Source organism: Ahaetulla prasina, chromosome 1, assembly GCF_028640845.1.
Source record: "Ahaetulla prasina isolate Xishuangbanna chromosome 1, ASM2864084v1, whole genome shotgun sequence".
Classification (NCBI taxonomy): Eukaryota; Metazoa; Chordata; class Lepidosauria; order Squamata; family Colubridae; genus Ahaetulla; species Ahaetulla prasina.
The window spans coordinates 344,881,162-344,906,501 of record NC_080539.1 but is presented as its reverse complement, the minus strand read 5'-3'; the positions used below and the strand labels follow the sequence as shown (position 1 = coordinate 344,906,501).

The window sequence follows — 25,340 nt, the reverse complement described above, 5'->3', positions numbered from 1 at the left end:
CTTGATTCTATCCCTCTATTTATGCAGCCCAGAACTGTGTTGGCTTTTTTAACAGCTGCTGCACACTGCTGGCTCATATCTAAATGGTTATCCACTAGGACTCCAAGATCCCTCTCACAGGTACTACTATTGAGCAAGGTACCACATATACCGTACCGGTGCATTTTGTTTTTTTGGCCTAAATGTAGAACCTTACTTTTTTCACTGTTGAATTTCATTTGTTATAGTGCCCAATGTTCAAGTCTGTCAAGATCTTTCTGTAACTTGAGCCTATCTTCTGGAGTGTTGGCTATTCCTGCCAGCTTGGTGTCATCTGCAAATTTGATGAGTTCCCCATCTATCCCCTCGTCCAAGTCATTGATGAAGATGTTGAAGAGTACTGGGCCTAAAACAGAGCCTTGGGGTACTCCACTGCATACTTCCCTCCATGTGGATGTAGTTCCGTTGAGGACTACATGTTGAGTGCGGTTGGTCAGCCAGTTACGAATCCATCTGGTGGTGGTGCTGTCTAACCCACATTTTTCTACTTTATCTAGTAGTAGGTTATGGTCTACTTTATCAAATGCTTTACTGAAGTCCAAGCAAAAGAAGAACGGGACGACAGAGAACAAGGTGGCTGGATGGAGTCATTGAAACAGTAGGCATGATCTTAAATGGACTCCAGAGGGTGGTAGAGGACAGGAAGGCCTGGAGGAACGAAGTCGTGTCTGACACGATGGGTCAGACACGACTTCGCAACTAACAACATATATCCTCATGCCGAGCCATGGATCAGTCCTTGTACCTGTACACATGAATTGCCTAGTACTCTTGTCAACATCATTAATGAAATGGGCAACAGCACTTTTCATTTCCCAGGCTTTTTAAAATCTGTAATAAATTACATAAAAGATTTTTGCAGTTGTTCTTGGCTATATTTTATTTTATATTTTGTATTATACTTTTTATAGTTTCGTTAGCTACAGTGGAAACTCTTGTAGCCAATTTTTTAAAGCCAATTCATGATATGCTTGAATGTACTGTTGAAAAGAGTTCTTCTGATCGCCCAATTACAGCTCTGTTTCATTCTGCATTGCATCCACAAAGTAGTTTACATAAATCTTAGTGCTGATGAAGCTCACTGTTATCACCACTTTATACATGTAATCGTTAATAAATATGCATTGCTTTTCATTTCTGTATAATTTCAGGTCCATGGAGCGATTTAATATACGTCCTTGATTGTTTGATGATAGTTTTCAGGTTCCAAGTTAAGCAGAATAACACAAAATAAATGTAAAATGTCAATGTGGGATTTAATTTCATCTAAAGATAGCGTAAAAAAATAATATACAGAATAGTAGTAGAATATACTATAGTGCATGTTTTAAAACTTTGTAGACAATGATTTGTTCATTAAAATATATATCCAATGAAATGAACTTTCAGCAATTTAATACTAATTATAATAAGTGCTAAACAATGTGAATAATATATCCCACCCAAAATCGCAAGTTACTTGCAACAGTCATTCAGAGCTAGCTATTTTTATTAATTTTTTTTGTTTTTTAAAAGCATGGCAATAAATGAGAATGTAACAAAAAAGTATTTAATTTTTGTGCTTTCATTAAGATTCACTGCATTTTTAGGAATGTTAAAAAAAATCTTGTTTACCTAATTTCTTCTTAAACTGCTTTTTCTTCTGGTATACATTAAACAAAAAAGCTATACTAGTTTGGGGAGTTAGTATGTACCTAATCAAAATAATTTGCAGTAATTGCAGAAGAAAATGTACCAGTATTGAGTCAGTACACTATTTTTTTAATCTTGATAACGAAAAATAATTATTCACAGATTATAATTGAGACGTCTGTTTATGTTCACGTAAATAGTTTTTTTTTTAAAGTTCTGAAAGTCTTAATTAGCAAGTCCTGATCAATACCAAACTACCTTTAGGTCTCACATCAGTTTTAAAAGTAGCCACAGGCATCTCATCAAAACCTGTAAAATGGCGGACATGACCATCTTAAGTGTTTTGACATCCATCTACCCTGTTTTCCTTCGCCTCCTTACCCTAGAGGCCCCTGAGTCTTACCATGATGGTAGGAATAATTATGATGGGGGCGGGATCCATCTTCCCAAGGTCATGAAATTAGACCATGTCCAAGCTGAATTATTCTGGACTACATTTGTAATGACACATTATCGGAATGCAAATGCCATATGCCAAATTCCTAAATTCCATACAGGAAGATAACTGCTATTTTTGTGACTGATAAACATAAATACTGTAGAAAGGCAAAGCATAAAAAAGGCCGGCATGACATAAAGGATCCAGTGTTGTGGTCTCATCTACAGAAGAATGAGACCAGAGAAAATGGAACATTCCCCATCCCCCATAAAAATGAATTTAGAAACATTTCAAAAATAAGACAAAATACCAATTTCTTATTTGAAACTATAGCAGGAAAACAAAGCCAAGCGACTACAACTAGATATACTTCTAAACTTTGGAGAACAATATTTATTCTTTTTAATCCGAGAACCAGGATGTATGGGACCTAGCATCCAGCAAGAGTAATTTAATTATAGACCATCATAATGTCTCATGGTCCTGGGCTCTTTTTTTATTATAAATTATAGATTCTTGGATAATAGCAATACATGTACTCCTTCCACAACCCAACATAGAGATATTAATTCCTAAACATTCAACCCGTTTAAGAATTCTGGAGATTTGCATTATTTGAATGTTCTAATGCAGGGGTCTCCAACCTTGGCAACTTTAAGATTTGTGGACTTCAACTCCCAGAATTCCTCAGCCAGCAAAGCTAGCTGAGAAATTCTGGGAGTTGAAGTCCACAAGTCTTAAAGTTGCCAAGGTTGGAGACCCCTGTTTTAATGTACTGTTATTATCGAAATACAAGTTCCTCATTCATTTCTACCCTTTCAGATGAGGTCCAATAAAAGCCAACTAGTAACACTTGGCCTACAATAGACCACGTACCATATACCGGTAGTCCTCGACTTACAACAGCTCATTTAGTGACCATGTAGTAACACTAAATTTAAGTTACAACGCTGAAAAAGGTAACTTATGACTGTTTTTCACACTTATGACCATTTTGCAACATTTCCACGGTTACGTGATCAAAATTCAAACACTTGGCAACTGACTCATATTTATGGCAATTGCAGTTCTCTTGGGCATGTCCTTACTTTCTGCAATCATCTATAAAGCAAAATGAATGGGGAAGAATGGGGAAGATTCATTTAGCAACCATGTTACTAACTTAACAACTGTAGTGATTCACTTCCACGACTGTGACAAGAAAGGTTGTAAAATGAGGTAAAATTCATTTAACAAATCTCTTGGACATCATTGTGGTTGTACGTTGAGGACTACCTGTATAATTTTGCAGATCGTAAGGCTCAAATGAAATTAAAATGGTTCCATTTTCTGAGTCTTATAATTGCAAAACATTATGTTGCAAAGAGGCCCCAGGGAAACACAACACAGACTTCTGTGATAATTAATATCACCCTTTTCAAAGGCTTAATCGCCTTAATTTACACAATAGGATGTACCGTGAACATGTAACCTGTAAGAACATATTCTTACAGGTAAGAATATGATAGCAGCAGCAATTTTTTGCCTTTACCGTACATGATCCTTTGCCTATCTATATTCTCCATGTATACAATGTACAGTACACAGTAGGCACTTTTGGGACAGCTAGGAATAGAGAAGAGGTCTGTGCAGCACCACAGATTCAAGAAGTGTAATAGGATTTGGAGTGCCTGTTCAGAACAGTTCAAGACACTGTGTCTCATTGGGCTCACGCAAAGTGCCTTTCGCAGATGCTGTGTGATCCCAGGAAAAGGTGCTTGTGATTTAATGGGTTTCCATTATGTGCCCCACATGCAATAAATCATCATTTGCCCTCTGAATCTGGATTGCTGTGTAGCCCTAGTAGAAGCATCCATAAATGCAGTTTACAAGTGCATAAGAAGTATGTAAACAACACCAATACTGGAGCACATAAATCCCCCTAATGCATTTACTGTGCATTATACAACCGTGAAGATCGTTTTAATTTTGCTGGTATAATACAAAGTCAGACATATGAGAGAATATACTCTTTTTCTGCTCTTCCTCCTTCTGTTTACCTTTCTTCTATGTACCCTGCTGTTCTCCAAAGATCTCTAGGACAACAAAGACCATGTCAGATGTCATTATGTCACAAGAAAAATAAAGGTTTTCCCTCACTAGTTTTTGTTTAGACAGCAGCATGTCACTGATCAGAAATAAAAGGCTACATGACCTTAGATGTAATTAGTACCATAATACATTTGATTATTTTGTGGAGCAGTTTCCAAACAAAAAAGGACAACAGAACTTTTTTCCCAACTTGATAATAACTGATCTAAAAGCATGGGAAATACAATGCAACAGTACAGGTTTATATGTTTCTTATTAAAGCCACCATTGTTAGGAATATGACTTCATTTGAAATTAAGAAACTTTATGTTAAAAATATAATTTAACACCGCATTAATTTCAGATATAATTAATGCCTAATTAAAAATAGAAGAATCTATTTTTAAAATAGGAAAAATGCATTCTTTCCAATAACATACAATATATTACACTTAAAAATACCCATTAAAACAGTATTAGAATGTGGGTTAAAGTGAGTAAGCCCCACTAAAGTTTTTAGTTTACAAAATAAAAATTATTTTTATTAAACACGTTGCAGCCTACATTTTAAAATATCTAGCTAATTTAGAATATGTTTATACTACTTTATAGTAGTTGTGTATGTGTATCTCACAGTATGTGGCGCATTCCAACAGAAAGGCACAATTATCAAGCAAAGAATACAGTACATGGAATAAGTGGTTTGTGTTCACAAATTAAAAATACAGAGTACAGAAAAGGCTCTAAAGCTATCAGGTGCTGTAAGCCAAGTTTCATTAAATTTTAGGTTTATTAGCATAGCGTCCTACCTGTGTGTAAAAATAGGTGTGTATATGAGAAGGAAAAAAAGCTTTTTCATTACAATATAGCTATTTGTGGCTAAGGGATATGACATGGCTTTAATTGACCATAGACAGAGCTTCTGGATCAGCTGTAAACATAACTATTTTAACAGATTTAAATAGAAAGAAAATGGTGCATTTATAGTCTGATGCGTATTTCTGCATACACATAAATCCATTTGCTATTTATAATGTTGTTACAATGGTAAGAGTAGACATGGCATTTCTCAAGGACCTGAATCTATAAGGTTTTTAACCGGTACCAAAGATTTGAGCTCACTGCCTGCCACATACAATTTTCACAGAGGCAATATCATAGCACTTCTCACAAGGTATACCATCTCTCGCATAGATCAACTGTCCATCACTGTTTCCATAGGAAGAAAACACTAACATGAGGACAGTCCAATTAGGCAAAATAAGAAAGGAACCAAGAAAGTCACTGAGAATCCCACCGTTCCATAAGTAACATAGCGATAAGGTAGCTCAACTTCCATGTGCTGTCGGGCTTCTCGAACATCTGCGCTAGAAATACCGAAGACTTTACAGGCCAGTGGAATGGTGACCTTCTTCATGATCATTCTGATCAGCAACAGAAAAACTAATCCAATCAATAATCGCAGTGCAGCCTTTCCAAAAAGGTTTAAGGTGAGGGAGGGAACTAACGGAAGCATTTCTGGTGAAGGATCTGGCATTCGATTCAGCCTATAGGTAGCATAGGAGCCACAGGCAATTCCAGCACCGCTGCCCAAGATCTGAGCTGTATCCCCTCGAGATGTGCTCCACGTGTCTAGAGTGAAAGAAAACACCCCCAAGGCAAGATGAAGACTGATAATGACCAGTGGAGCATATTTGAAAGTCAAGTTGAAATCATCTACTAGATCCACAGTTGGAAGGAAGACGACCAAGATGAGAAGAGCATAAAGAAAACCAGCAATAACATCCTGTTGCAAGAGATAGAAAAAAATAATTAATAAAGTATATGAATTGTGACAGTTTCACTGAATATAAATTAGATATTTTCAAAATACATTTCCCAGAAAATTATTTAGAGAAGATTCTGAAATTATACACTAAAAACAAAGGAAAGAGAAATAGATTACAGTGTGCACTCATGTCCGTTATAGAAAAACATGCCTTTTTTCCAACTCAGAACAACTACAGTTAAGTATTCTTTTGGAGGAAGATTTTAATGTACAGTATCCGACAGTTACTGGGCCAAAGCAGTAATACTATTTATTCAGATAAATGAAACATTTGTGGAACAAGATTACAATAGAGATTCCATATCCCTGAAGATAATTTCCTTCACAATCCTTAAATAATCTCAATCATGCCATATCTCTAGTTACCATGAGAAATCTCAAAAGGTGTACATCTAGGCAGAAGATTATTTCCCTAAGACAACATTACTCAAAATCCAGAGGTTAGGGTGCAGTCCCTGTGTGCACAGCTATTCATGACAGAAAAGGGGTGACATTTATTTGAGGAAGGAGCCTCAGGATATCAAATGAGAACAAAGAAGCAGTAAGGAGAAACTATTCCTCCAGAACTTCAGAGAGTTGGTGAAAAAAAATTAATAGATTAATTTAAAGACAAAAATGAGCTGGACAGAACTTTATGTACAAAAATGACATCAAGATCTCTTTCGTTGATAAAGCAAAGATTCATTCAAGTTGAGCTCATACAGATAGTCCTCAACTTACAACCATTTGTTTAGTTACTGTTCAAAATTACTGTGTGACTTATGACCATTTTCCACAGTTTATGACCATTGCAGCATCCCCATGGTCATGTAATCAAAATTCAGATACTTGACAACTGGCATGTACTTATGATGGTTGCAGTGCCTGGGGTCATGTGATCTTCTTTTGTGACCTTCTGACAAGCAAAATCAATGGGGAAGCCAGATTCACTTAACAACCGTGTAACTAACTTAAAAACTGCAGTGATTTAACTTTTCAACTATGGCAAGAAAGGTCATAAAATGGAACAAAATTCACTTAACAAATGTGTCACTTAACAACAGAAATTTTGGGTTCAGTTATGGTTGTAAGTTGAGGACTACCTGTATACCGTTTGTAGAAACAATACAGACATGGTTGCTCGGTACCTTTTCTTCCTCACTTCTCATTCTTGTCCCAATGCTGGTATACTTACCAGATACTAACCAGATCCAACCTTGTCTAGATCAAGATCAGCCAAGGTAGTTGCTGCTACCTGATACAAAATTCTGGGCTCCATCACAGGAATAAAGGGGAAGCCCAGCCAGAGATTGAAAAGAAGGCCAAAACAGGAAGGAATATGTGCTTCCGTGCTTCATGCATCATAACTTGTTTGACTGGAGGGAAAATACTTTGCAGTGGTCTCCAGCCTAATCCTGGTCAGCATGATTATTTTCTGCCTATCAATTCCACCAATGGAGCATCAAACAGCCTCCATCTGGAGTTTTGGATCTTCAGCCTTGAAATGTGGTTAGAGGGGAAAATGCTTCCTCTGAAGCAGAAGATAGAGCTAAGACTAAGAAGGAGTGCTTAGACTCTACAGCAGTGTTTGTTTGTCGAAGTTTGCAACTTGAATTGGCTGGGGAATTCTGGGAGTTGAAGTCCACACATCTTACAGCTGCAAAGTTTGAAAAAGACTACAAGATGGCAAGACATTTAGCTCCGCCTTCTAAATGGATTAAACTCATCTCCAATTACCAAATAACCAAGTGTAGCCTAAATGTTGCTGTCTTTTACAGTAGAACTTAAGCTGACATAATTTTTCAGAAAATATGCATTACAATATGACCATTATTTAATGTTGTTTTTAGTATTTATGATTTTTCTTACCAGAACTGTATGCATTCCCATATATACTCGACTGAAACAAACCAGAGAAGACCAGCAAATTGTGAGAATCAGCCCGTATATGAAAGGATACTAGGGAAACAAAAACAAGACATATTGTTTTGAATCGGGTAACTATATAATTTTCCAAGTTATCTGCAACTGAATTTTTACAATACATGGATGCCATAATTCAAAATAGTAACTTAAAATACAAGCATAAAATACAATTATCATACCCTTTTTTCACTTGCTTGTCCTTGATTTCAAATTTCAACACATTCAATGCACATTTTGGCAATTACATCTTCATCAGTTGTACATAATTCAGTTTCAAATTCTGTCTTTTCTGCTCAATTCCAAACCTCCAGCTATCAACCTTGAAATTTTCTCTTAACTTGCGAACAAATACTACTGAAAACTAAATCTCCCTGTAACCAATTCTTCCCTTGGTTTCATTTTATAATCTCAGTCTCTGCTACTTTGATGTAGGGAGACAACAATCTGGCTGTTGCAAGTGAAAAACAATAAAGACTGCTTTTTTTGGAATTGGTAAAACTTTCTGCTCACAGAAAGAAAGAGAACCAACTCTTGCATTTTATTCTTCTTTCACCAGAGAAGTGTTTCTCAGTTAAAAATAAATTTCTAACTGAAATCCAAATGTATTTGATCACTTGGTCTGATTTATTTTGACTTATGATCATTAATTATGTGCCATCAAGTCATTTTTTTCTCCTAGTGGCCACGTAGGTAATTTTCTCCATGATGATTTATCCCAAACCTGTCCTTTCACGTCTCCCAATGGTGTACCCATCGCCACTGCTGCTGAGTCTGTCTATCTTGCTGCTGGTCATCCTTTTTCATCTTCTTTCATTGTCTTAAAAGTCCTCTTTTATTATCATAGAAGTCATCAAATTCAAAAATTCAACCTTACAATAAACTGGTAACAACTATTTGGCTCAGATGTAATATGACTCCTGCTCCCTCAATTCCCTCAACACTGTCAGACTATTTACTGAATCTGCACTACTATTAATCATTTCATAGTTCCCATCACCAATCTCTTTCCACTTATGACTGTATGACTATAACTTGTTGCTGGCAATCCTTATGATTTATATTGATATATTGATCATCAATTGTGTTGTAAATGTTGTACCTTGATGAACGTATCTTTTCTTTTATGTACACTGAGAGCATATGCACCAAGACAAATTCCTTGTGTGTCCAATCACACTTGGCCAATAAAATTCTATTCTATTCTATTCTTTGAGCAGGCGGTTGGATTGCAAGACCTCCATGGTCTCTTCCAGCCCTATGATTCGGAAAACAAGAACCATACAACTTGGCATAATTCTGATATAGAGAATGATTACAAACATACATGGTATCATTTACAAAGTCCATTCTGCTTGTCTGCAGTTGAAATAATTTTAGGACTTGTTGGAACACACCAACATCTCTTTAGGACTATGCGGCCTCACAATCTGCTCTAATATTAACAGACAGTCCTGCTTTCAAAATCTTGGATTTGTACCATATCTCTCCATAAGGAATAAGTAACTATGGCTTATGAAAAACCCAATTACTAGAGCTAGTTAATACAGAACATGACATGACCTCTGAAGGACTTTGCACAGAGACCATAAGATATTTTCCTTCACGTACCATATTGTTAAAGAATGGAACTCGTTATCATAAGATAACATAATTAAAAAGATCCAATTAATGGAGGATAAGATTATCCAACTAGTGACTGCTCTCGATTCCTGTTCCTGGAAAGCCAAAGATGATGTTATGCTCATATTCTCCTTGTGAGCATCTGATAGACATCTGGTTTATCATTGAATGTTGGACTAAAAAGACCTTTGGTCTGAGCCAATAATAATGTTCTTTTTATCGTTTGTGACCTTCCAAGGGCAGACAGAAATGCTGGCTCAGTTAGAAAGCAATTACATGTTGAGGATTTTCAGGCATACAGTATAGAAAATAGCAAGTGCTGGTAATAGTTCCTTTGGAGACTTCTACTGATCTGTCTCAGCTGCTGGTCCCTAATTTCTACTATTAGATATTAAAATGCAATTCTGTAATAACATATATATTGGCAATTTGTAGCTTTTCTATATAAACTACCCAACCACTTAGCTAGTATTTTCTTCTGTATCCCCTCATACTAATTTCCTCAGAGTTTAATATGGATTGGCATGGATTGCTTTCCTTTCTTCTTTGAAAAAGTCCTATATATGTGTGTCAGGACACAGGCAATTTTAAAGAAATAATTAAGATAAGAGATAACGTGCACAAGATCATCAAGGAGAGACTGTACCCAGTTTCAAAAATAACCTTGATCATACAATCACAAAGAAGAATTGAGAAAAAACATCTAGACCACATTATTTGTCAAGCAAAAATTATTGGTTTGTAAATTTAGTATTTTAATTCTATAATGATTCTGAGCAGCATAAAGTATCAATGTAAAACAATAGAGTATAAACAAAAATGTCCAGAAAAATAACAGAATTTTGGCAAAACAATCAGCCCAAGATGTTCATTTAAATACAAATTCATTTTCAGAAGACTCTGAAAGTTGTATTTCCATAAAGTAACCAGTGCCCATATAGATAAAACTATATGCTACTTCCGCAAAAAAAAATATCTAAGACTTGGTTAACCATAATTCATTGACGAACACACACAATTGACAGAATTTACACAAGCCTCAAATCAAGGTTTAGAAACAAGTAAACTAAACCAAAACTAAACAAGCCACATTCTGGCTTATCAGTGCATTGTATAATACATATTGTTCACATCACATATAACATATACAACTGTATGAACAAACTGCTCATGCTACATATAAATTCATATTATTTGACAAATATTCATCCTAGGCAATAGACCACACATCACACTCAGTGGTGGGATTCAGCCAGTTCGCACCACTTCGGGAGAACCGGTTGTTAACTTTCTGAGCAGTTTGGCTAACTGGTTATTGGAAGAAATCATTAGGGCAGAGAACCGGTTAAATGACTTGAATCCCACCACTGATCACACTCATTACGCTTATATCAGCTATTTTCTTAAATTTTCTCCCTTAACATTATTTTCTTTTTCATTTTCATTATTTTCCCTATCACCTTAGTTTTTAATGTAACTTCCTCATCCAGACTCCTCATTTTGTCTGTGGTGATAAAATATACACACAAACATATATAAGCTGAGGTGCTCCTCACACATATGAACTGCTTAAAGTGCCCTTAAGAAAACTCACAGCCAATTGATGTGACCCTGTGTGGTGATAGGGAGAAAACAAAGTTAGGAGCCTAAGGCCCAGTAAACAGAATGTTTCTATTCACTGACCATATCTCAAAGCTAACATGCTGACCTAGCAGGAAAGGATAAATAAATTTATCTAAAATATTCCTGCGTCATGCTTAATTTTCACTGTGTCTGCCTTTTCCTTTGTCCTGCCTTTGAAATGTAATGGACCAAAGATATATACTGTAAGTTCTGATTCTGCTTTTGCTCATAGCCACTCAGCAAAGTATCAAAGCTCTCCTAGGAGTCTAATATATACTGTATTATTGTTTGTATGCATGCAAATGTATCTTCAAAATGATTTGGTTGCTTTAGGTGAGCCAAGTTTTGGGCACAACACATCATCCATTCTGTCAATTATTTGCCACAAATTATTCAAGTTCTCAGCCAATGAACAGCTTCATCCTGCATAGGCATGAACATTTATGACCAAAATCAATATACTCTTCAGCAGCAAATGGTCAACATTTATTCATTAAAAACATTAAATAAACAAGGGGACTGGATTGATTCTTTTCTTACTCCTTTCTCCATGCCAAATCAATTTATTCTCACACATGGTTTATTGCTTTCCAAAACCTTTGTTCTTGTTGGCTTCAGCAACCATTCCATAATACTAGCCTAATACTTTATCATACACTTTCTCTAAATCAACAAATGTAAAGTAAACTTCTCAAGTCAATACACCTCTCAGTGACCTGCTGAAGAACAAAAATTTGGACGGCACATTTCTGCCTTGCATAAAGTATGCTGCATTTCCTGAATTTGATTTATCTCTTTATAAACACTGCAACACCAAACTTTCCAAATGTTGAATACCTTCCCAGCACCACTTAATAAGGTCATAATCCCCCTACTGTTCATGCAGTCACTTTTGTTACATATCTCCACAGAGGAATAACAGTGGCGTTCCTTCAATCAGTAGTCTCACTCACGTTAAACAACTTGTACAGCTATTCTACAAGCAAAACACACCAATATTTGAATATTTATCTAGCTATAACCATCTATTCCTGCAGCCTTACCAGTTTTTTCAACATTCTTAACAATATATGGTCCAGGGGTGAAATTCACTTACCTTCCCTACCGGTTCGCCAATGTGCATGCGCCATTTTCTGCACATGCGCAGACAATATGCATGTGCAGAGGCTGAAAATGTCACAAAAAAACAATGTCATGACATCCACATGAGTGGGCGAAGCCTCCCAAAGCTGCCGCTACCGGTTTGCCCGAGTCGGATAGAACCGCTGGATTTCACCCCTGGTATGATCTTCTTTTGATCATTTTTTTCTTGGACACTAACATTTTTCATATTAATTTCAGTTCTCCCCTTCAACATACCACTATCATTTCCATACTGATCTCCCAAATACCTCTTTCAGCATTCTCTTGCTTCATCCCAATCATTCCATCATTTTCATTATTATTTCCCAGCTGCTGGCTCCTTGTTTAGCACTCTTCCTTGATTTTTATTTTTATTCCCATCAAAATTGCTTAGCACTTTTTTCTGCCTCTTTTGATCTTAACAATCTCTACTGGGCTGAAGGGTACAATTGGCTGTCAAGGTTGGCTTTGAAAATTATCCCCCAGCAACCTGGGAGAAGAAAAAAGTATCTAAACCAGGCCCAAAGATCAAAAGCTTGTTCAAATATAGAAAAAAGGGTAAAGGCCATGCAACTGACAAAGAATGACAATTCTTCCAACATTTTAAATATTAAAACTTTTGCAAATCTCTTTGCAAACATCTGTTTATTTTATAGTAATTTTATTACAATTAATTGTAAAATTACAATTGTAATGTTTAATTGCAAAACATTACAATTAAAAAGGTAGTACAAGCTAAGCAAATTAAAAATAGAAAGTGTGGAAAAGAAGGAAAAATATAAAGAAAAAAAGGAAAGTAACAATATGGTAAAGAAAAAAGGAAACATAAAATTTTTTACTTCCTTCTTCATCACAAGAATAAACAATTTTAGTAAATTGTTTATCACCCTCTCTTAAAATACAAGCTTGATCTCCATATCTTATCTAAAAACAAGTCTGTAAAGCCTAATTGCTTAGTCCTGTTTTGTATTTACTCTGTATTAATAAGACTAGTGTTCTCCTGTAACTATGATCCTTGGCTTCTCCTGATTCCCCCTTAGTGTCCAATTTTCAAAATCTATCCCATAATTTTTTTTGTATTCAAAACACCAGCATGTTCCCACAGAAAGAATTCTTATAATTACTTTCAAAATCTTATTTCAAATCCATCTGCAACATATAGAATAACAGAGTTGGAAGGGACCTTATAGGTCATCTAATGTAACCCAATGCTTAAGAACAATAGCACTTAGACTTATATACTGTTTCAAAGTGCTTTTACAGCCCTCTCGAAATAGTTTACAGAGTCAGCATATTGCCCTCAGCAATCTGGGGCCTCATTTTACCGACCTCAGAAGGACGGAAGGCTGAGCCAACTTTGAGCCTGATGAAATTTAAACTGCCAAATTGCAGCCAGCCAGCAGCCAGCAGAAGTAGCCTGCAGGACTAAATTCTAACCACTGCGCCACCTGAGCTCCTCAAGCAGGAGACCCTATACCTTTTCTGACAAGTGGCTTTCTAGTCTCTTCTTGAAAGCCTCCAATGATGAAGCACCACAACACAACAACTGGGCAGTGGCTAGGATTGCGGGAGCTGCCTCTGCGAGGCTGTTCCGCATGGATGGCAGGTGCAACTGTTAGGTAAGGGCATTGTTCTGTCCCCCTCCTCAGTCCGGGAGACACGAGCGATGACTTAATTAGCCAGCAGCTATCAGCTCTGGCAGCAAACTAGTGAGCATCTGCCAAGTGTCTCTGTTATCTCTCGATGCTGATGAGCCAACCAGGAAACCAGGAACAAACAGTACTTCAGCTCTAGTTCTCTCCCTCTAAGCAGTTGATTTGCTTGCCACAAAGTGGTATAGCAGCCCTTGCTGCTTTTATATCCTGTGGGGTCTGGCTCCATGACTCAGCACTTCCTAGGCCTGCCCCACCCCTGCTTCTGTTGTTCCCACCTCTCCTGCCTACGAAACCTAGGGTCCAGCCAGGCCTGATTACCATCAGCTGGGTCTGGAGGCATGGCGGGGGGGGGGAAGAGTCAGGGGACTCGTTATCTCCTCCACCTGGCCTGCCTCTAGCTCCTGGAGCTGAGCCAGGGAAGCCGGCGCTCCAGAAAGTAAGTCCCGATGGCCCTTCACTTTCTAAGTCACTTTCTGGCAGGGGGCCCGGCTCGGGGGGCGCAGATACAACAGGCATGTGGGGCACATGGGGCATGTTTCTCCCCCCTTTTCCCCCCTCCGGCCTTGCCTCCTCACCTCTTCTCTGCACGGCAAGCAATGAGGAGGCCAAGCAACGTGTGGGGTGTGTCACTTGGCCGGCTGCAAAAACAGGCACACTTGCTCGTGGATGGTGGGATGGCCTGATGTGACCCTCACACCATTAGGTAAGGAGGATGCGAGGGGCATGTTGCTTGGCCTCCTGCCACTTTTGCGACTGTAAAATGCGGTAGCAAAAGTGGCCTGAGCAGCCCCGCAAAGCAGCAGACCCACAAAAGACCCGCAAAGCAGCTCTTTTGTGCACGGTGGGATGGGCTGCTGTGACCATCACACCGTTAGGAGGGACCCTAGTATACCCATAGTATATACATACACACACACACATATACACACATACATATATATGTGTGTGTGTGTGTGTGTATATGCGTGTGTTTGTGTGTGTGTGTGTGTGTGTGTGTGTGTGTGTTTTCGTAGGTTGGTCTTGGCATATTTGGGTCTTTTCCCGTGTAAGGTTGAAAATATCCAGGTGATGTTTCAACGAGGTCCCCCTTGTCATCCTCAGGCTGGTGCTTTCAGCTTTCTGCTTGTGCGAGCAAAGCGGGGTCAGAGCTGTCATCTCTCTATAAATACTGGTGGGGAGGTGTGGAGTGCTGGCTTTGTTGCTGCAAGTGGGTTGGTTGGCTGTGTTGTTACATCTTGATTGGTTGATGGAGTTGATGTTTGCAGATTGGTCAACTGTTTTGTAGCATCCTGTGTGGGTGTGGTCCTAGCTGTGTGCCCATTAGTCTTAACAACCTGGGTAATGGTCCTAGCTGTGTGCTCATTAGTCTTAATGACCCGGGTAATGGGCTGTGCTGCAACATCCTGAGCTCTAGTGCTGTGACATCCTGAGTACTGGGCTGCAACATCCCGAGCAGATGGCTGTGATGCAGCATCCCGGGCCCTGGTTTGGCTCCGAGTCCAAGGTCCTATCATGTGTTCATGGCATGTCAGCTTGCTTAGCGTGGGGATTGGAGGGGGGTGCAGCAGCTGGTGATGCCGCTGTGGTCTGGCTATGGGATGGGTTTGGGTTTGAATCTGGTGAGGATGATTGGTGGTGGTGTCATGTGTTATCCTGGGTCCGGTGTCAATTTTCGTGGCAGAGACTCGTTTGCTGACTAGGGCTAGTTTCCAGATGTCTGGTAGGCGGGAGGTATCATCACATTTATTCATGTTGTGGGGGTGTTTCTCTATTTCGATGGCTTCCATAATTATTCTCTTGTTGTAGTGTTCAGTTTTGGAGATTAATTTGGTTCCTGAAGGATAAATCTATTATATACAGATTTGTGAATTCTATAATGAAGGAATAATTTTGCTGTATTCCTCATGCATGTATGGAGAAGGCTAATGAGAAAACTCTATAAATTAAAGGACAGATAGAACAAAAAAGAGGTTTATTTCACTATCTGTCTCTCTCACAATTAAACTCCATTATATTCAATAAGGCTTATTCCTGGGAATTTCTGCACACAGCCAGTCTTAATTATGTGAAATGTTATTGGCATTTTTTAATGTAAGTATGACTGAAATAAGCAGCAAAGCTTGCTGAGTCAAAAATACTTAAAACAGAAGTGCTGCTTGGCAGCATTCAGAAATAAGTACATAAAAAAAAGATTCCAATTAGGATTTCATTATTGGCCAGACAGAGACCTGGCAACCATTATGTTTCTACAAATATTGGCTATTAGACCTTTTAAAACTTCCACTATTTCAGAAAATCCATTTCTGTTTTTTTTTCTTAACTAATTTTATCCTTAGAATATCCTGGAGAAAAGCTTGGCCAAAAATTCTTCTTCTAAATTAAGCATATGCCAATAGCTTTTAGAAAAAGAACAATAGTTTCAGGGAACAATCTCAAATGCTTATGAGGGCAGGCTTTGAAAAGAAACTCATTTCAGGTCTGAAGTATTTAATGCTTTAAATTTATTGCACAAATGTTTATGAAGTAGGCATCAACAAAAAGCCCCACATATAATTAAAAAGAGCTGAATGGACCTAGCTGGACAGAAATTCTATGGCAAGAGGTACTATTTCATGACACCATCAATGTTTTCCCTAGTTTAGTCAATGATTTATTACATTTACAGTCTTCCAATGAGCATCCATAACTAATGATAGACTTTAGCTTTAATCACCACACCACATAACTCAATTAGAAAACAATCCAGTAATTACTTTGCAAATATATGAATTGATTGATCAATAAATGCATGAAACATTTTATTTAAATGTTTTATGTATTATGGCCTAAAGCCTGCGTGCATGTTTGTGTGTGTGTAATGAAGTAATGAATGTTTTATGTTAGAAAGGTAAAAAGTAATATATAAAACAGTTGTCAACAATGGAACTTGCATGAAATGAACTGTTATTGGATTAGGCCAATAGCCTATTTAGTTCAATGTTTTGCATCTCACAGCAATCAAACAGAAGCAGTTTCCAGGAAGTAAATTATTCTTGGTATAAATTATTCCCAGACAGAAAGAGAAACATTTGTACTTATTAACTAAAAAGCTCCAAATTAACTATAAGTTCTATATGCCATTCAGCCACTTTATTTGAGTTGGCCAGCCCTATAAATCTATGAGATAAATAAATACTTGATTTTTTCTTGATAATAAACATATTCTAGACTTGTAGTTATTTAAACTGTTATTTCTGGACCTTTTCATCTTTCAGCTATCCATTTAAGGAAAGGAGACCTGAATTACACATAGCATTCCAAATATTCAGAGATTTATAAAAAGTCATTATTTGGCCTGTTTCCTTTTTGGTTCCCCTCCAAAAGAATAATTCTCATAGCCTTTATATTATTTATTATTAAATATATATTATTTAATTTAAAAGTTCCCTAATATTTTAAACTATGTATCGCAGATGAGATTTCCATCTTAATATGACTTAAAACAATTTTGACTTAAATTGTATATGAATCACTGAAGACCTGCCTCTGGCATTTATGCATTAGAAGTTTCTATAGATACTGCAACCTCAGCAACACTTCATTGTATTATCAAAATGTCTGATGTTTGTTCCTCAGCTAGTAGAATTACAAATCTTTATAAGATACTCATGTGTCATATAACTCCGCTATTAGGGACCCAAAAATAATAATATTTAAAATGAGCATATTCACATTCTTTAAAGGAGTTTCTTTAAATATTTTTGGAGAGAGAAAAATGACAAGTATATGGATAGTTTAAATTAAGGAAGGCCAATGCTCCCAAGAATTCATATTTAAAATATATCAAATAATTACATAGTACTATTTATTCTTTCCCAATTGCAGTAATCTAGACATTTTCATTCTGGAATATTGTCTAATAAATTTTGGGAACATACTTAGTACAGTCCTACTATATCTGAAGAGAAAAAAATGAGTTAACTTCAAAGGTGTACTAGTGCAGGGGTCTCCAACTTTGGCCACTTTAAGATTTGTGGACTTCAATTCCCAGAATCCTGGGAGTTGAAGTCCACAAGTCTTAAAGTGGCCAAGGTTGGAGACCCCTGTACTAGTGAATGGCTGATCCAATGAAGAAGGTAGGGATTTCTTATACTAAAGTTAACTTTGTGTTTTGCAAAAGAAATAGCTTCCATAGTCTGTGCTGCATAATAAGCTGTTATTCACTCACTTATTACTAATTTTCCTGATAACAAGGCATGGCCAGTGGTAAAATCACTGAGAGAATCTCAATCTCAATCTTTCTCACATACTGGTATCTCCATGATGGAAGGAACACTAGGTTTGGTACTAGTTCCTTCCTCTCCCTACAACTCCCTTGACCACTTGAAGCAGATTGATAGGAAGGAAATCTCTTCATTTTACTAGACTGGAAGCTGCCTGCAAACCGAAAAACTCTATCAAAGTATAGAAGGAAGGATTTCAATCTTAACCAATACAATAGTTTACAATTAATGCAAGGAAATATAAAAGTTAAACAGAACTTCACCAACAGAATCATAGATACAACTTTTATTAATCTAGTAATATGTTGTCATAATTATGTCAAAACTATATATATAAAGTATTATGTCATAATTCCTATCCACCCAAATTCACTTCTAACTTAGACAACTCCTACTATAAGGTGGTTTCCAGAGATACGCAATAGCTTTATGGAAGGAAAACATGAAAAACAGTAGAATTAATACTAAATCTTCTAGAGCAGGCTTGTCCAACCCACAGTCCACAGCTGCAGGAGGCTCTGGACAGCTAATAATGTGGCCCCACAAGATTGTAAACTTGTAACATTATTATGTGATTTTTAGCAATATTTTTCATGACTTGACTGCATGGTACTTGAGTGCAGACTGAGTAGGTCAGGAGTGTCAAATTCAACGCCATAGGCCAAATCCAACCCGTGCAGTGCTTAGATTTGACCCGCAGGGCTGCCCTGGAAACAGCGAAGGACCAGCCCACAGTGCCTTTGCCAGCAAAAATGGAGTTTGGGAAGGCCTCTCAGACTCTATTTTTGGCTGCAATGGCCTCCTGCAGCCCTCTGCCAGCGAAAAGAGCTTGGGAGGACCGCGAGCACCATTCTCACTGGCAGAGGGCTGCAGTAGGCCATCCCAGCTGAAAATGTGACCCAGTGGGGCTGCATCCACCCTCCCCGAGCTCTGTTTTCACTGGCAGGGGGCTGCAAGAGGCCAACCCAGCCGAAAACAGAGCCCACTGGCAGAGGGCTGACATGAATGACGTCAAGCTGACTGTGCCCATCCTGGCCACACATCCATGCCCTCCCAAGGTCAAACACAATGCAGCCCTCAATGAAATTGAGTTTAACACCCCTGGTATAAGTGACAATGGAACACTGCATATGGGAGGGTGAAAAACTGCATATTTCAGATGTTACATGTGCTTGTATGACTAGGCAAGTAAAATGCAATGTTTACTAATAATACCTATGTGATAAATATGATGTACGTGTGCCTGTGAAGACATGTTTATTGTTATTAACCCAGCAAAAAAATGCTAAGTTGTTTTTTTTTTTGCTGGGAAGCAGACATGTAAGTTTTCTTGTTTAATTTTGGGCTTGATTTATTACTTCGTAAAATAATTTAGTAAGTTCAATAAAAGCTTTTTAGCAGCTATTTTGGAGTAACAACAAAAATGAATGAAATAGTTTTTTGCTTATCATATTGATATATTTACATATACAGCATTGCTAATACTTGAAAAAATGATTGCTTGTTTATTATTTTTTTACCTAAACATGGCTTCAACATCATGTCAAAAGAAAACAGAACACCCCAAAAATTGTGAATGAAGCAAAAGTGTTCAAAGAAACATGGAAAAGACAAATACTTTTCTGCTGAGACAAATAATAAGGCAGTATGCTTAATTTGTAGGGAAATTGTATTAGTTTTCAAAGGTTACAACTTGAAAGGACATTATAGGCAAAAACATGTTGGGCCAAATTCGATGCATATCAAGGATTGTTTCATAACGACAAAATAGCGGAACTGAAAAAAGTATGTCATCTCAACAATTTTTTAAAAAATTCAATTCAAACAGACTCTATTTGCAAGTTAATTATGTAGTAGCAAGTCTGATTTCAAAAAAATCAAAACTATTTATTGATAAGTTTATTAAGCGATGTATGGAAAGCATGGCACATTGTCCTGATTTAAAAAAACTTATTTTTCTAAAATCACTTGCTTTTGCCACACTATAGCCAGGCAAATTGATGAATTGATAAATATATTAGAAAGAGCTTTGAAGAGTAAAGCTATTAATTTAAAATTTTATCCTTTGGCAATAGATGAAAGTATTGATGCTACAAATATGGCTCAACTTGCCATTTTTATTAGGGGTATTGATAATTGAGTACAATTTCACAATTTCACTGAAGAAATGGCTTCTTTGGTGCCATTAAAAGACAACTAAATGTCTTGATTTGTATGATGCAGTAAAAATTAAATTAAAATTATTTTCTTTACAAACATAGCACCACAGGTATGGTTGGTAAAAAAGAGGAACTTTTAAAACTGATAGAAGATGGTGCAATTGCCACCAGAAACTGACGCTTGATGAAATATCACTGCATCATATATATTCAGTCCCTTGAATCTTATGAAATTCACAGCTTTGATGACAATTTGCATGACATCCATTTTCAAAAGCTTATATATATAAGCTTTGAAAATGGATGTCATGCAAATTGTCATCAAAGCTGTGAATTTCATAAGATTCAAGGGACTGAATCACTTTAAGGAGTACCTTAAAAGTATGGGTGCTGGTTATGGGGATATCATTTACTTTTCTGAAATAAGATAGCTAAGTCGGGGTAAAATATTGAAGTTTTTATGATTTGCAAAATAAAATCAAGTTATTTATAGAATCAAAAAGAAAATCTGTGCCACAATTTGAAGCTGAAAAATGGCTCACAGATTTAGCATTTATGGTGGATTTGACTACTCCTTTAAATGAGTTAAACATGTGTTTTTAAAGTGAAAGTTAACTTTGCTGTTGCAAACAATGCTGTTGTATTCAAAATAAAAGTTAAATTATGGCTAACTCAAGTTATGGCAAATAATTTTATACATTTTAATACATTGACAAAACATAATCCTGTGAAAAATATGCAGTCTTGCTTTCGATTTTGATACAGGAATTTGTTTCTGTACTATGTTTCAAGATTTTCAAAAAAAAAATCATCAATGTTTTTAGGGAAATGGGCCCTATGTGTATTAGAACTTATATGTTAGTTTACTAGAATTCCTCTAAACTGAAGAAAATTATTTAAGATAGGAAAAATTCTGGAATTCTTTACTAATCTCCTCTGTAAATTGTGACAAAGGTCTAAACCAATTCAGTAATGTAAAAAATACTTCAAAATTCTAACTAAGAAAACAGAAAATGAATCTACTGCATTTTTTTAAAATTTTCAAATTCAGGCGTGGCCTATATCATCTGGCTTCAAGACTAATTTTCATGCCGCCAAGGCTAGAATTAAAATGCTCCAAAATTCTTACCTAGCTAAGCATTTACCTGGGAACAGGTAAATTCCTGTATATTCAGGATACTTTCCATTTTAAAATGGATTAGAAAAGTAAAATCTGTTTCATATATTCAGGAAATTGTTTCACCAACCACAAACGAACATGAAATATCTTAATATAAACTAAACTGAATGCTTACCTGCCACCGTCCATAACTGAGTAGAAATAACGAGACAGGTATGGCAGTGCCTGCCATGGCGTGAGTTGAGGGCATGCTATATTCAGAATTGTAGAAAACCTCCAGCTTCACTACCGGGGGAGAAGCAGGCCTTGGCCAACGGATAACATCCTTGGTACACTGACCCAAATACATGATCCAAACCCAAATGATGATGAGTCTCCTGCCCAGCCAAGGATCCACATTCCAGATGCAGAAGGGGAAAAACATGATGTAGAAAAGTTCATTGCCCAGTTCTGTGCCAAAGCTGAACAGGTAATAAAGGAAAAAATTACGTATTCTGAACTTCTGCGATATGGATTCTCCAGTTAGAGAGTTGCGGCGAGGATGGCTTTTTGAGACCCACTTCTTCCGCTTCTCTAGGGATGCTGGCTGCGATTCCACTCCACAGGTGTCCTCAGAAACCATCCCATTCTTCCTCCCGTTTGAGTGGCTCTCCTCATGTTTCTCCTCCACCTTCAAAGAACCTGGGGACCCGCATCGCCTGCCACTTTCACCCTGGGTCTTGGTGCAGTTCCCGTTGGCCAAGGAGTGCTCTGCGTCCACCGCCTGAGCAGAAGAGGCAGACCTCCAATCCGATAGTGCCTCCACACCGCATAGTTTTTGGAAACGGGCAACTTTCTCGGCGTCCTGCAGGTAACAAATCAGGCGATGGAGCAGAGACATACTAGTTCTTCAGTCAGAGGGCAATTCAAGAAGGCAAATCCGAAATCCAGGATGGGGAGGTGGGGGGGAAACAAACAACCACCACCAAAGCAGGGAAAAGATCTGGAAGTACTTCAGGGCAATTTTCTGTTTCCAGCCGAGCGGAGTTTCGTTCTTTTTAAAGTGAGAAACGGCTTGCAAAACAAGGGGGAGCCGCTTCAGCAGCGATGACACAGGCACCGGACCTGTGGGTGCAGAGAGGGAGCTAGGGCAGGTGTGACTTCATAAGGCACCCTGGGAAGGACACCAACCTTGCTGGCTGGAGAAAGGAAAGCGGGGGGAGAGAGAGAAACAACGGGAGTAATATATGGGGCAGGAGAGGAGGAGCTTCGGAATAGGGAGGAGAAAGCGAAGCGAAAGGAGAAAAAAACAACAACAACCAAGAGGAACTCAAGCTAAATTGCAGCCCAAAAAGACCCAGGAGAGGAGGAGGAGGAGGAGAGCGGGTTAACCCGTTGGGGCGCGAAGCTGCTGAGACTGGATTCACCTCCAGAAAAGAGGAAAGCGAGCTGACTGAGCGGTCAAAGAACAGCTCCGGATGGGAAATCACGGTGCTCCAAAAAAAAAAAAAGGCGGCGTCAATCGGGCGCTCAATCAGTCGACCCGGCGGCCGTCCCGCCTAACATCCCCACGCAGCCTCTCCCCTCTCTTCGCCGCTCGGCGCAGCACCAATTCCGTGTTAAGTCCCGCCTGCGCCTGTGGCGGCTCTTACCCAGCTGGGGCGCGCGCACGCGCAATTCATCCTTGTCCGAGGAATCGGCTGCGCGAGAGCGCGCACGCCAGACATGAACCGCAGGGCGTGCGCGAGCTGGTGGAGGGGGGAAAGCGGAGGGGAGGGTGGCGCCCAGGTGTTCCCTCCCGTAAGTTGCTTCTTAGTCGAATCTGTATCCCACCTGATGACGCTTCTCTTAAGGCAATCTAATAAAAACCCACCAAAATTGATAATCACAATATTAAAGCTAATACACATCCCATAAATCACGCTGTGAAGTTTACAATACCAGCCTATTTCTGGAGCTGACTCCTTTGGACCGTAGAGATTCATCTTCTCACCTCTAGTTTCTTTATATATCTATCTATATAAAGGGCTATTTTTATATATATATAAGGGCTATTTACTATAAAGAAAAAGAAATAAACCATAACAAGTATAAATTTAGCAATAGCCCTTATATACTGCCCCATAGGGCTTTACAGCACTCTCTGGGTGGTTTACAATGTCAGCTTATTGTCCCCAACAATCTGGGTCCTCATTTTACCGACCATGTAAGGATGAAAGGATGACTCAACCTTGAGCTTCATCAGGATCGAACTCCAGGCTGTGAGCAGAGTTTGCCTCAATATTGCACTTTAACCACTATGCCACTAGGGCTCATTTTAATAACTTACTGCTTCTTAAAGTACAACAAATGATCTCTTTTCTTCCATTTCTGTTTTCTATAAGGAACATTTTTAAAGCAGAACTTTAAAGTTCAGTCCTGGTCATTAAGGGCTACTAGACAGTGCTGGGCTGCCCCGGTTCGGACTGGTTCTTGTGAACCAGTAGTAAAACCGGGGGTAGGCTTCACCTACCGACCCCAACATCATCAGGAAGTTTCTGCGCGGCAAACCGGCAGTAAAAGCAAGTAGAACCCATCCCTGCTACCAGAGACAATAACATACCTATTTTAACCTTGATCAAATAAGCCAACTTTATATTCCTTTCTTTTACTTTTGATAATCCTAGAACTTGATTTCTTGTCATTTTTTTTGTCTGTTCTCACTTTAATAAGTATCTTTTAACTCCAATATTTGAGAGTTATTCAGCTCACTCTTTTTCTTTGTTAAAATATCAGCCAGTTTCATTTGTAGATGCAGTGTAACTTCTTATTCCAGATCATTCCCATAGTCTGTAATTTTTAAATCCACTTTCAAATCAGTCTCGGACCTATCTGGCAAAATTTCCTCCTCTTCAATATTTTCTAAACTCAGTCTTTTTATAATGGCATATGGTTCCAAAATTATCTTGTGGATTCCTTATTCATGTCTATCCTTCAATACATTATGTAGCTTCATTCTGTAATAATAAGATTAAGTGTTCTTCTCCTTAATTAAAAACCTTTAATACCTTCTGGCTCCTTCTAGTATCAAAGCTTCAAAATCTTACATATCTTACATATTCAAGTATTCAAAACAGCACCATGTTCCCACAGGAAGCATTCTTATAATTACTTTCAAAATGTTATTTCAAAAATAAATAAATTTTAAATCCAATTTAGTCCATTTGTAACTTTGCAGAATCAATGTTTAAGTCATTCCCCAAAATATTTTTAAATCCTTAAATTTCTGTTTATTTTGATAAGGATTGAAGGAAGCTCGCTTAGTGTAGTATAACAAGATGCTCTGAAGATCAGTTACCGGTAATAAGCAATTTCCAAAAGTAATTAAGAAAGGAAGTATGTGAACCAGTTATGGTTTGGGCAAAGATGTGATCCATTATTTCCTAGACCTCTAACCCATTGCCTGGCAGTCTCTTGTGAGAAACAACTGTCTGGAGCACATGATTCAGTTGCACTGGTTATGATGTTGGAAGGCATGAAAAACGGATTATGGCCAACTATTCATGGAGAGAATCTACCCATATATCTTTAAGAATCAGCCTCAACTTGATGACATATAATCAATCAATTGCGATATGTTTGGAATATTGGTGGAACTGGTTTGATTTAATTATGAAGCTTTGTGCAGCGTGTGGGGGTTGATCTTCCATCTACACAGGAAATCATATCTCAACACAGCCTGATGAATTTGTAGCTCTAAATCACAAGAACAGTTCTCTTGAAGCAGCAATTCAAGATGAGATAGTGATTAAATTATGTTATTATTCCCTTTCAGTGGAAAGGGCAGACATTATGATAAAATTACAGACCCCTCCCATCCTGGACATAAACTGTTTCAACTCCTACCC

The 25,340-nt window shown here is 37.9% G+C and overlaps 1 protein-coding gene across 1 annotated transcript; it reads right to left on the bottom strand.

Moving 5' to 3' along the window:
• Positions 1-1,276: 1,276 nt before the first annotated feature.
• On the bottom strand, positions 1,277-23,039 carry SGPP1 (sphingosine-1-phosphate phosphatase 1). Its single transcript, XM_058162911.1, has 3 exons — positions 21,650-23,039; positions 7,857-7,946; positions 1,277-5,966 (listed from the first exon to the last, which is right to left on the bottom strand). Exons 1-3 carry the CDS (start codon positions 22,352-22,354, stop codon positions 5,412-5,414), a joined length of 1,350 nt encoding a protein of 449 aa, XP_058018894.1. The 5' UTR covers positions 22,355-23,039; the 3' UTR covers positions 1,277-5,411.
• Between the last annotated feature and the right edge of the window lie 2,301 nt (positions 23,040-25,340).

Bases quoted from the DNA above. Each gene is read 5' to 3' on its own strand.
- SGPP1 (XM_058162911.1), bottom strand. From the start codon at position 22,354: ATGTCTCTGCTCCATCGCCTGATTTGTTACCTGCAGGACGCCGAGAAA. The intron at 7,947-21,649 runs GTAAGCATTCAG...TTGTTTCCCTAG, and splicing joins TCAGTTATGGACGGTGGCAG to TATCCTTTCATATACGGGCT. The intron at 5,967-7,856 runs GTAAGAAAAATC...CTCTTGCAACAG, and splicing joins TGGGAATGCATACAGTTCTG to GATGTTATTGCTGGTTTTCT.